The sequence below is a fragment of the Scyliorhinus torazame genome, chromosome 19 (genome assembly GCF_047496885.1).
Source record: "Scyliorhinus torazame isolate Kashiwa2021f chromosome 19, sScyTor2.1, whole genome shotgun sequence".
NCBI classification, from domain to species: Eukaryota; Metazoa; Chordata; class Chondrichthyes; order Carcharhiniformes; family Scyliorhinidae; genus Scyliorhinus; species Scyliorhinus torazame.
Genome location: NC_092725.1, coordinates 80,942,125 through 80,955,430, shown reverse-complemented (window position 1 = coordinate 80,955,430; position 13,306 = coordinate 80,942,125). Strand labels below are relative to the sequence as shown.

At 48.3% G+C, this 13,306-nt stretch overlaps 1 protein-coding gene across 6 annotated transcripts in view; it reads left to right on the top strand.

Moving 5' to 3' along the window:
* Window positions 1-13,306, top strand: part of LOC140396252 (voltage-dependent calcium channel subunit alpha-2/delta-4-like) — an 820,155-nt gene that overhangs the window by 335,101 nt on the left and 471,748 nt on the right. For all 6 annotated transcript variants that reach the window (XM_072484603.1, XM_072484602.1, XM_072484604.1 and 3 more), the window contains 2 exons: window positions 8,351-8,437; window positions 9,468-9,539. In XM_072484603.1, coding sequence (XP_072340704.1) covers window positions 8,351-8,437; window positions 9,468-9,539 — 159 coding nt within the window. The remainder of the gene's footprint in view (window positions 1-8,350; window positions 8,438-9,467; window positions 9,540-13,306) is intronic.

Here is a 13,306-nt window from a genome sequence, read left to right as displayed (position 1 = left end):
CTGTGTAGCAGAGTACCCAACACATCAGAGTGTATAGAGCAAAGTTCTCCAGCACAACTTGCTCGATGGATGGGATTGTGAGAGAAGGTGGGGGAGGCCCGGGGGTTATGAGGGTCCTGAGGTTGAAGCAAACTGATTGTTGGTCATTCCTTACAGATGCCACAATGAATGGTGTTGTTGCCCCCGCAGCGGCTGCCCTCGTGGTGCTGGTGGCACCCAGGCAGCAGCAATGTCGACGCAGGCTGGACACGGTATCCCATGTGCAGGGGGCCACTGCACAGCCTGAAGCCATGGCCACTGAAGACAGGCAGAGGAGGGACCAAGAGAGGCTCCAGTGACGGCCCAATGTGTATAGGCATCATTGATTGTACAAGGAGATGATTGATAGCATGTGGCTGGGGGAGACTTCGCCTCAACAAGGAGATGGTGCAGCACCTGCGCCATGTCCTCACGGACTTGCCAACCTGTCGAGGATCACCACCTCTGGATCATGCACAGCGTCTCGGAGGATGACCCCAGGATGATGGGGGATAAGGGGTACCCTCTGAGGTCATAGCTGATGACGCCAGTGTGGAGACCAAAGACCGATGCGGACACCTGACATAATTAGGCCTATGCTGCCCCCTTGCTGTCATTGAGCGGTGTATCGGATTGCTGAAAATGTGATTCCTATGCCTGGACCGTTCTGGTGGTGCATTGCAGTACGCTCCCCCAGAGGGTCTCCCGCTTTGTGGCGGTCTGCAGTGCCCTCCTCAATCTGGCATCGCAGCGGCACGATGTGCTAGAGGAGGAGGGACATGCAGCCTCATCTGAGGAGGATCCGAACCAGGAAGGGCTGGAAGACGATCCCGGGGAGGACCCGTGGGAGCAGCTGGAGGATGGAGGACACGCAACGGCAAGGGTCCAGCCAGGAAGGCCCTCATCCTCATCCCCATGACAGTCCACCCAGATTATTTCAGCCACCAAAAGAAGACTCTGATGGTCTACACAGCTCAAGTGAACGACAAGAAGACACTGAGGCTCTACCCACTGTATGTGAGGCAAGTGACGACGGCATCCCACTTCCCATACCAGATGTGCAACGTGACAGACCTCAGCTAGAATGTACAGAGCCACTCGACAATCACAGTGAGACTACTGGTGACTCCGGTGACACCACGTTACTTCAAACCTCATCCGCTCGAGCCTCTCCACAAGCAAATGCATTCCTGACTGTTTTGACTCCGGACTGGGAGCATCACAAAACTTCAGATGATTCAAGTGAACCTGCAGTGACTCCGGACGGGGAGCATCAAGAAACCAAAGCTGATTCAGGTGAACCAGAAAGGGCTCCAGACGGGGAACATCGACAAGCCAAAACTGACTCAGGTGAAACAGCCCAGACTCCAGACGGGGAGCATCCACAAGCCAAAGATGATTCAAGTAAGCCGGACATGACTCCAGACGGGGAGCACCGCAAACTCAGTGACGGCACGCTCAAGGAAACAGCAGACGCCACAAAGCACGCTGACACGAGTAACTGTGTGAAGGAGTCGTATTATACACAGAGTGTGGTCCTTGAGCGCAGCAAACACGGCAACAAAACCAATCAACACAACAACAACATCAAAGACAACAACAAGAAGCGTACCAAAGGCAACAACGTCGACAACAAGCACGACAAACACAACACCAATGGAATAACGACTGGTACGACATGGTACAACTCTGCAAATGAGGGACACTGTTACTGCTCAGCTCAGTACAATGACATGCCATGGCAGGCCGATGCATCTTACCAATTCACGTTTGCTGCACTACCAACAGGCAACATGGCTTTCAGGACAGATGCCATCAAGAATTACCACCACAAGCATCGAAAGAAAAAAAGAGTCCAAATCCGACAACGAAATGATTTGACCACTTCTTGGTTCCTTCAGCACAGGGACACTGATGGTGTTTACAATGCAATGCCACCATCAACATCACCAACTCACCAACCAAACAAGAAAGCCACTCGACCATAATAATTAATGAACTTTGGACTCATGCATATGATTTGGACTTATTGTTTAATGATCACTGTTATCATATCTTGTACAGAGTATCACTCATCTACCTAGTTTGTTCAATTTTCTTTAACACTGTACAGAAAATATGTAACACGAAAAAAGGGGGGATGTGGTGATATACATCACTGTAAGTACACAAAGGGTTAATTTACATACACTACACCTAGCTAGACACTAGAGGGAACACCAGAGACATGACACACAAGCAGTCAACCAATAGGTCAGTAAGATAGGACACGACCAATGGGCATTCACGATACACACAGAAGTGACACAACCCCAGGAGGGCATTACACCAACCCATATAAAAGGACACATCACACATGCTCAGTCTCTTTCCAGTGGAGACTCTCAGTGAGTACAGGCACAGGGTTGATTGAACATCACTCCCACCACGTGGATTGTAGCAGACTGGTTAGTCAGTCTGAGTAGCTATAGCAGGATTAACAGTAGTGTCGAATCCAAGTAAGAGAATTGTTCATAGTTTAATAAACGTGTTGAAGCTATCTCCAAGTCTGAACCTTCCTTTGTCAGAGTGCACACCAAGGAAGCAGCTTATGCTCCATCAAGAGCATAACAAAACACTCACCAGATTGTGCCTCAGAAGCCTGTCCACTAATTTCACCCACCGAGGAATGTATCTCTGCCCTGGTGGAAGATTGGGGTGATGGCTGTGATGCCTCGATGATGGTATTCTCGGAGCTGTCCTCCGAGGTGTTCTTCTTCGTGGCTGGAGCGGAGGGTGACCCGGATGGCCTTACCCCGTCAGTTGGAGATCCTGCAGGTGAAGAGATATATGGGTGGGAAGGATCATTTTGTCTGATGCACTGGAGACAGGTCATCTGGGTGAAGGGGCAATAGATCCCCTCCTCTGCGGTTCAGGCCAACCTCTCTTTCGGTGACTGCTCTCTCATCGGCCAACCCCGCGATCCCCAGGGCCCGCTCCACTGACGCGCGTCTGGCCCACATTCGCCGTGAGACTGCAGCTGACCCCCTTCTACAGCGTGTAATGCGCCACATGATGGAAGGGTGGCTCAAGGGGCAGTGCCCACAATTTTACAATGTCCGGGACGACTTGGCCGTCATTGATGGTGTCCTCTTGAAGTTGGACCGGATTGTGATCCCACACAGCATGCACCAGCTTGTCCTCGAACAACTGCACGAAGGCCATCTCGGAGTTGAAAAGTGCAGGCGGAGGGCCCGAGAGGCTGTGTACTGGCATCAGCGACGACATCACCAACATGGTGCTCAACTGCCCCACCTGCCAAAGGTTTCAGCCGGCGCAACCCCCTGAGACACTTCAGCCCCATGAGTTAGTCATGTCCCCCTGGGCGAAGGTGGGCGTGGACCTCTTTCATGCGCTCGGAAGGGACTACATCATTCTGGTTGACTACTCAAATTATCCGGAGGTCATACGCCTGCAAGACATGACATCATCAGCTGTCATCAGAGCATGCAAAGAAACCTTTGCTCGACATGGAATTCCACTCACCGTCACGTCTGACAACGGGCCTTGCTTTGCGAGCCAAGAATGGTCTTCCTTTGCCACTTCATACAACTTCACGCACGTGACGTCCAGTCCCTTGCATCCCCAGTCGAACGGCAAGGCGGAAAAGGGGGTCCACATTGTGAAGCGGCTCCTCTGCAAGGCTGCTGATGCCGGATCTGACTTCTGTTTAGCCCTGCTGGCCTATCGCTCGGCCCCACTGTCCACGGGCCTCTCGCCAGCCCAGCTGTTGATGGGTCGTACCCTCAGGACCACTGTGCCATCCATTCATGTTCCAAAACCCGACCATGCTCCAGTACTGCAAAGGATGCGACAGCAGCGTGCTCAGCAGAAGGTGGCACATGACGCTCGGGCAACTGATCTTCCTGCCCTGGCGCCTAGAGACAACGTCCGCATACACCTACCGGAGGGTGGCTGGTTGGCAACCGCCGAGGTTCTCCGCCGCATGGCTCCCCGCTCGTTCCTGGTTCGTATGTCTGATGGCTCCATTCGCCGATGTAATCGGCGAGCCCTTCGTCTGGTTCCGCACTCGCTACGAGATCATGCACCGGTGCCACGCCCTCCTGTTATCCTTGATATCGGCTTTGTTGAGCTTCCTGCCACTCTGCCTATTACTCTCTCGCCCGTGGCCAGGCCCATTCCTCAGCCGGTGGATCCTGACCCACCCTTGAGGCGGTCAACCCAAATTCGTCGCCCACCTGATAGACTTGACTTATGAGCCTGTTAGCACATTGGACTCACTGAATTGTTTTACAGTACTGCTAACGGGTTTCTTTTTTGTCGTTCCAGAAGTTCTTTCTCTCGTCGTTTGCTGATTGCATTTGTTTTGTTATTGGTACAACCTCGTTGATCTGTTGCACCTGACATCTTCCTCTGTATATAGTTTAGCCTCATGTACATGTTGTAAATATTGCACACACATACTCAGATGCACTCAGTACACACTTCTATTTATTAGCATGTAGGCACATACCCTTGTGAAAAGGGGGGATGTCATGATATCCACATCAGCATATCATGGTGCAATCACACACACACTGATGGACAGGTAGTTGGACCAACCAACACACACACAACATTGCAGCCAATCACCAGTAAGAGCACACGCACTATAAAACAGGGAGCACCACAGTTCCCGCTCATTCTACCAGGAGATAACTCAGAGCACAGAGCTCACAGCGTGCCACTCAGACATAGACCATGTGCTGAGTGCCTCACCAAGATAGTGGTAGGGCTGGGTCCACAGGTTAACTGGTGAAGCACAAACCTCAGCCAGCAGTTAGTAGTTGTTATTGTTTAAGACAATAAAACAGAGTTGTACCATCTACAGCCGTGTTGGATCATTTGAGCATCGGAACATCCAACACGACAAAAACCTTGCCCATTCCTTTGTTATCGCTGGATTGAACTATTCCAGTGCACTCCTGACCAACCTTCCACACTCTACTCTCAATAAGTTTGAGGTCATCCAAAACTCTGCCCATATCCTTATGCACAACAAGTGTTGTTCACCTCTCACCCCTGTGCTCATTGACCTACATTGATTCCTGTCATATTATCTCTTTCTAGATAAATAATAATGATCTTTATTATTGTCACAAATAGGCTTACATTAACACTGCAATGAAGTTACTGTGAAAATCCCCTAGTCGCCACACTCCACGCCTGTTCGGGTACACTGAGGGAGAATTCAGAATGTCAAATTCACCTAACAAGCACGTCTTTTGGAACTTGTGGGAGGAAACCGGAGCACCTGGAGGAAACCCACGCAGACACTGGGAGAACGTGCAGACTCCGAACAGACAGTGACCCAAGCAGGAATCAAACCTGGCACTCTGGCGCTGTGAAGCCACAGTGCTAACCGGTGTGCTATCGTGCCGCCCTGTACAAATAAGCTGCAGGGCAGGCGTAAAACACAGAGCTTTGATGGAGACTTGTTGCTTTCAGCTTACTTGTGCTAACTATAATATTGCATCTCTTGCTGTGATGGCATTATCAGCGACAGTGCTTTTAAGTGGCAATTACTCGTAATAACCTGCTGACTGAAGCTCACTTTTGATTCTGCAAGGGTCATTCAGCTCCTGACCTCATTACAGCCTTGGTCCATACATGGGCAAAAGAGCTGAGAACTCCAGAGTGACTGCCCTTGACATCAATGCAGCATTTGAATGAGTGTGGTATCAAGCAAAACTGGAGCCAACGGGTGTCAGGAGGAAAAATGTCCATTGGTTGCTGTCATACCTGACATAGTGAATCAAATCAGTCCCAGGACATTGTTGCAGGAGTTCCTCAGGGTAGTGTCCTAGGCCAAATCATCTTGAGCTGGTTCTTAAATGACCTTCACTACATTCTCGTGTCAGAAGTGGGGATGTTTTGTGATTGCACAATCTTCAACACCGATTGCAACTCCTCAGATACTAATGAATTTGTGCCCATATGCAGCAAGATCTGGACAGCTTTCAGGCTTGGGCAGATAAGTTGTAAGTAACATTCATGCCACACAAGTAACAGGCAATAACCATCTCCAACAAAAAATAATCCAACCACCTCCCTTGACATTCAATGACATTACCATCACTGAATCCCCCACTATCAATATCCTGGGGGTTACCATTGACCAGATACAGAAGCCATATAAATACAGTACTTGCACGAGTAGGTCAGAGGCTGAGAATTCTGTGGTAATATGTCACCTCCTAACTCATCAAAGCCGACCATGGACAAGTCAGAAGTTAGGACTGTGATGTAATATTCTCCACTTATCTGGATGAATGCTGCTCTAACAATGCTAAAGAAACTCGACACCATCCAGGCAGCATACCTATCGTCACAGCTTCCAAAGTCAGATTAGTCTTCTTGAAAGAGGAACTCTCGGAAAGCCGGAGGTCCTGATGGAGTCCCTGGTCGTGCACTCAGATCTTGCTTGGATCAACTGGCAGGTGTGTTCACGGACATCTTCAACCTCTCCCTACTCCATTCCGAGGTTCCCTCTTGCTTCAAGGTGACCACCATTATACAGAAGAACTAGGCAACGTGTCTCAATGACTACCATCCGGTGGCCTTGACATCTAGCATTATGAAGTGCTTCGAGAGGTTGGTCAAGAGACACATCAACTCAATACTCGTAGAATGCCTTGATCCACTGCAATTTGCATATCGCCACAACCGGTCAACAGCAGATACCATCTCCCGGCCCTACACTCATCCCTGGAGCAGTTAAACAGCAAGGACTCTGATGTCATTCATTGACTACAGCTCCACCTTCAACACCATAATCCCAGCCAAGCTCATATGAAAACTCCAAAGTCTAGGATTTGGCTTCTCACTCTGCAACTGGATCCTCAACTTCCTGACCCATAGACCACAATCAATAGGGATAAACAACAATACCTCCTCCATGATAGTCCTCAATACCGCTGCCATGCAAGGCTGCATATTTAGCATCCCTACTATGCTCCCTAAACACACACGACTGCGTGGCAACATTTGGCCTCAACTCCATCTATCGAGTTTGCTAATGACACAACCGTAGTGGTTCAGACCTCGAACAATGATGAGTCAGAGTACAGGAGAGAGATGGTGGCGTGGTGTAACGACATCAATCTCCCCCTCAACTTCAGCAAAACTAAGGACCTGGTCATTGACTTCAGGAAGCGAAGTATCATGCACAACCCAGTCTGCATCAATGGTGCCGAGGTGGAGATGGTTGACAGCTTCAAATTCCTAGGTGTGCACATCACCAACAATCTGCCCTGGTCCACCCATGTGGCGCTCAGACCAAGAAAGTACAACAGCGCCTATACTTACCCAGGAAACTAAGGAAATTCGGCATGTTCGCATTGACTTTTATCAATTTTTACAGATGCACCATAGAAAGTATCCTATCTGGTTGCATCACAGCAAGGCAGCTGGAGATGCAGACAGAGTTAATGGATGGGAGACGGTTCCGCGTAATGGACTGGGCTGTGTTCACTCTTGTTTCTTACGGCCCAAGTCGTAACAACTGGTTTGTGCACAAATCTTGAGTTACCCAAAAAAAAACCTTCAGTACCTGTTACACTATGTTCTGTAGATTTTTGTAACATGAAACAGCTACATTAAGTACCAAGCACTTAGAATCAGCAATGGGAAAAATAAATTAACCATCATCTCACTTGTAAGTAGTGGATAATCCATTTAAATTGTACTGCTGGGCTTGTTCGTCCTCTTGCTTAATGCATGTTCAGTTGTTCGAGGGGAAGAAATGGTATTAGCTGGATCATTGAGCTCAAAAATGGCCCTACAGATTCACATCAATAGTGCCCACCGTGAAAACCTGCTCTGCATCCTTCTGCCGGATGTTCACTTCAAGCACGCAAATGCCATCACCAATACTGTGTTCAGTGTGATTAGCCCTGTAAGTCTGCCGGTGCCAGGGCCAATTTGGTGTTTTAAGGGCACTTGTGGCATCCCAGAATGGATGCTAATGAGCACAACCTTTCACTGACAGGCTCAAGTCCTTGTCAGAAGCGTTCTGTAATCTACCAGGAGAATCGCTAAAGTGACTTGGATAATTTTCACTTCTTCCCTTTGGGGAATGTTTGACCTTTACTCAGCACTTTTCTGCTCCCAGCCCCACCCAGACAACAAGTGGTGTGTTTGAGTACTGAGTATAAACTGGAATCTCTGGAGCAAAATTATGTCCTGCTATGGAAAAGCGCATTTGAGTTCCGATATATTATGCATGGTACTACTATAAACTTGTCTGTTCTCGGTCTCTGGATCGATTTTGATTCTTTCCTATTAATTACAGTACAAAGATGGAAAAAAAGTAAAGCCAAAGCCAAATTATAACAGTGTGGACGTCTCGGAGGTAGAATGGGAAGACACAGATGAGATTGTGAGTTGTTTTGTCTTTTTATTTTTCTTTATATTGTTCCACCTCTATAACTCTGTCTTTGCCTCAGTTTATCTGCTGATGAAACTCGCCTCCATGCTCTTGTTACCATCAAGGTCTATGATAGCAATTTTCTCCTTGCTGGCCTTCCATATTACAGGCATGATCAAACAGCCACATCAAAACCCACTCGATGATGCGACAAGACCGCTAAATCACATGCGAGGCCTCTCACGAGATTCGCAATGCTTGGAACGCCTTGCAAGATCTTACAGAATTTTGCGAGATGACGCGATCTGGATCTCACCCTCGCTGGGATGATCCAGATATAAATGTTTAATGGCTCATTTAAATATGCCGCCGCCCGATTCTCCCGAGGTTCGGGAATGAATGCCCGCTCCGAGGAGACCTCGCATGACACCGTTCAGCACTGGTCCACAGAAACGTGGACCAGGCATAAAGGCACCTGGGGGGGGGGGTGCAGTCTCCCAGGCCGTTGGAGACCCTTGCATGGCCAGGGACAGGGCAGTGTGGCACCCTGGCTCTCCCTCTTGCGCCTAGGCACCTTGGCACTGCCAACATGCCTCAGTAGCACTGCAAGGCTGGCAGGGTCACTACCAGGGTGCCAGGCCTATGACAGGAGGATGGAGGGGTTGTATGAAGGATGGGAGGAGTAGAGCAGGTAAGGAGGGGCCTCTGGAAGGTTGGGGGGTGACTGGGGGGGTCCTGAAGGTGGGGTCCTGTAAGGGGCTTGGGGGCCTGAAGAGGGGGACATTTAAGAAGTATTTAGATGTTAGATGTGCACTTGCGATCCCAGGCATACAAGGCTATGGGCCAAGTGCTGGGAAAGGGGATTAGAATGGTTAGGTGGTTGTGTTTGACGCAATGGGCTGACGGGCCTTTTCTGTGCTGTATGATTTTATGACAACCATGCCTCGTGTAATATTTAGAGGTTTCAGGAACGTGCAAAATTGGCTCTTTGTTACACTCTGAGAGTAGTATACTTGACGGTAATTTTTTTTTTAATGTGCAGCTCAGAACAGCTATGGTGAACGGTGAGACTGGGACAATGTCAATGAATGTGAAAGTACCAGTTGAGGAAGGGGTAAGATGTACATTTATATTTGTCATGTTCTATTTGTGTTGCACTCAATACTTTTTGCCCTTTGGAAACAATAATTAGTTTACTTTCATTCACCAAATAGGTTTTAGTAGGTGCTTTCTTTTATTCAATTCTGTCAAACTACCCTGTCAATTCACAATTCCATACAAAGATATTTCAGAGGCGATATTCTCCCATTCCGGGGTGATGGCCCGATACCGGCGTAAAAAACGGTGCGAAGCACTCCGGCGTCAGGCCAACCGGAAGTTGTGGAATTCTCCACACTTCCGCCGGCTAAGCTGGAGGCAAAGGGGTTGGCGCAGCGCCAGCCAGCGCCGAAGAGACTGCACATGTTAGCGCATGCGCAGAACCGCCGGCATGGCTCTATGCATGCGCAGACCTGCCGTCGTATTCTGGCGCATGCGCAGGGGGCCGGCGTGGAAGGAACGAGTGCCCCCAAGGCACAGGCACGCCTGCAGATAGGTGGGCCCCGATCGTGGGCCAGGCCACCGTGGAGGCCCCCCCGGGGTCGGATTCCCCCGCACCCCCCTAGGACCGCACCAGCCAACTTACCTGCCAGGTCCCGCCGTGTGAGACCATGTTCAATCCACGCTGGCGGGACTGGCCAGAAACCGATGGCCGCTCAGCTCATCGGGGCCCGTAGAATTGCCGGGGGGGGGGGGCGCTGCCAACGGCCCCCGACCGGCGTGGCGTGATCCCCTCCCCCACCCGAAAACCGGCACCGGAGAATACGGCAGCCAGCGGGGGACGAGATTCACGCCGCCCCCAGGGACTTTCTGACCCGGCAGGGTGTCGGAGAATCACACCCCAGGTCTTCCTTCAATTAAGGGTGGATTATGTTTCTCCCAGTTTTGTGGGTGAAGTGCAAACCTTCTCCTTGTCCAACCACAGCACAATTGACATCAAAAAATCAACTTATGAGGAAATTGGGCTACAAACATATAATCGACTGCAAATGATCTCATGCACTAAAAAACCAAACCTGAATATTAAGTTTTTGCATATCAGAAAATCATGTGCAAAAGAGGCAAGTTTGGGAAGACACTGATTTTGGTTCCCACTGCTATGATAGCGAGCATGGGTACTTCACCACATCAAAACAAGCAACACAATAATATGGACTATTGCAAGTGAAGAACAGTCAAAGTGCTAGCATTGAATTCTTCAGTGAAGTGGACTGCACACTTAGCTTTGGTCAAGCTGGTCATGGGGCTTGCGGAGGTGGCACCCACTAGCTTTAGTTACCTCCCTCTGCCGTGCCCTCAGCATGGCACGAGATTTTTTCTTCTCTCTGAGTTAAACAATCCTGCCTTTCTTTCTTTCATCTCCCAACAAAAGATCCACCCCAACGACAGAAAATTGGACACTTCTTCCTGCAGGTGTCTTTACAGCTGCATGCTCTTCTTTGCTGGATTTGTACATGCGACTTTAAGTTACTATAAGACTGTAAATACTGCAGCAGCACATTAGTTACTGCTCCTAATGATGTGAAATTCTGTTTGTAATAATTTGCAGTTGCAGCAAGCCATGCAAGCATAATTTTAATATTATCATCCAACTTTTGGTTCAACCAAGAGTTAATAATAATAATCTTTATTGTCACAAGTAGGCTTACATTAACACTGCAATGAGGTTACTGTGAAAAGCCCCTAGTCGCCACATTTCGACGCCTGTTCGGGTACATAGAGGGAGAATTCAGAATGTCAAATTCACCTAACAGCACGTCTTTCAGGTTAAAATCAATTTCTTATCATTTTTCGTATGCCACAGTGGATTATTATCACTGGCATCTAACCAACATTTAACACTCCACCTTTTTTATTCGTAGATCCCCTACTTTTTCTCCGAACCTTTCTGAACCCACGGGTCACATACATTTTTGGCTGGCAGGCCATCTTAATGCTCTGCTCTCAGACCTCTAGCCATGTTTTTCTGTAACTGCCAAGTTGGTGAGGCAGGTTCGTCAGTTAGTTTCGTCCCCCCCTCTGCTGACATCATGACTTAACAACCCCAGCTATGATTGTGAACTACAGACACATGCTGGCTATCACTTTGTCAGGTACCAGAACAGAGGGCTGCTTCAATATGGTGAGAATCAGGAATAATTGACCGCCATAAGCTCAGAAGATATAGGAGTAGAATTAGACTATTTGGCCCATCGAGTCTGCTTCGCCATTCGATCATGGCTGATATGTTCCTTATCTGTTACCTGCAATGCAAAAGACCAAGAGCTGAATTGCGAAATCAGCCAGAGCATCTCCTCCCTAGAGCACATGACCTCGGAGCAGGAGCAGGCAATTTAGCCTCCTGAGCCTAACACCCTCAATGTGATCATGGCTGATCCCATCCTGGCCTCAACTCCACCGTCCTGTCCATTCTCCATAACCCTTCAACCCATTACCAATTAGAATCTGTTTTAACACCTCCTTAAATTTACTCACTGTCGCTGCATCCACTGCACTCTGGGGTAGCGAATTCCACAGATTCACAGCCCTTTGGGAGAAGTAGTTTCTCCGCAGGTCTTTTTAAAAATTTGCTGTCTTATTCTCGCTTCAGAATGGCTCACAAGAGGAAGCATCTGCTTCATATCTACTTTATCCATACCTTTTAATATCTTGTATACCTCAATGTGATCTCCCCTCATTCTCCTAAACTCTTGAGGCTATAGGCCTAAACTGCTCAATCTTTCCTCTTACGACAAGCCCCCCATCTTCCGAATCAATCTGGCGAACCTCCGCTGAACTGCCTGCACTACATCTTTCCTCAAATAAAGGGACCAAAACTGTGCACAATACTCTAAGTGCGGTCTTATCAATGCTGTGTATAGTTGCAACAACACTTCCTTACCTTTATACTCTATTCCTTTTGCTATAAATGCCAACATTCCATTTGCTCTCCTTATTATCTGCTGCACCTGCATGTTTGTCTTCTGTGACTCATGCACGAGGACACCCAGGTCCCTCTGCATCGGAGCACCCCAAAGTCTCTCCCTATTCAGATCATAAGTTGCCTTCCTATTTTTTTGACCAAAATGCATGATCTCTCACTTATCCACATTAAACTCCACCTGCCACATTTTGGCGCACTCTCCTAAACTATCTGTACCCATTTGTAATGTCCTTATTTCCTCATTGCAACTTGCTGTCCCACCTATTTTTGTGTCATCTGCGAATTTGGCTATCGAACCTTCTATCCCTGTATCCAAGTCGTTAATATAGATTGTAAATCGCTGGGACCCAAGGACCGAACCCTGTGGCATCCTATTAGTTCCATCATGGTGCTTTCAGCAGAACAGATCTTTCTAAAATGTCCAGACATCCAAAGTTTTTTCCATCTTTAGGGTGACATTGATGGTATCAGCCTAATAAATGAGCTGTCTCCTTGCTGTTTATTTAGTGGTGCTTTAGGAGCTTAAAATGTAACAGAGCAATTGCTGGAAATTGATTATCAGTAGAGGTTGAGACAACTGGCTCTATTTACAGAGGGTATCCTCTAACATTTGTGACATTGTGTGGGGTATGAAGTAACTGTCACCAGGTTGTAACGGAATCAGCTGATTGATTTTGATATTTAATTGCGATTGGTGGAAGTTACTTTGACATGTAGTGCATGAGATGGGACCATTACATTAAAGTACCTGTTTAGATCTGTTGCAGGTACTTGGCAGCCTTCAACCTCAAAGTCATTCAATGCCCTTCCATGAGGCAGTCAAGTGTAATTATACATTGCAAGAGTCAAATCCAGTATCC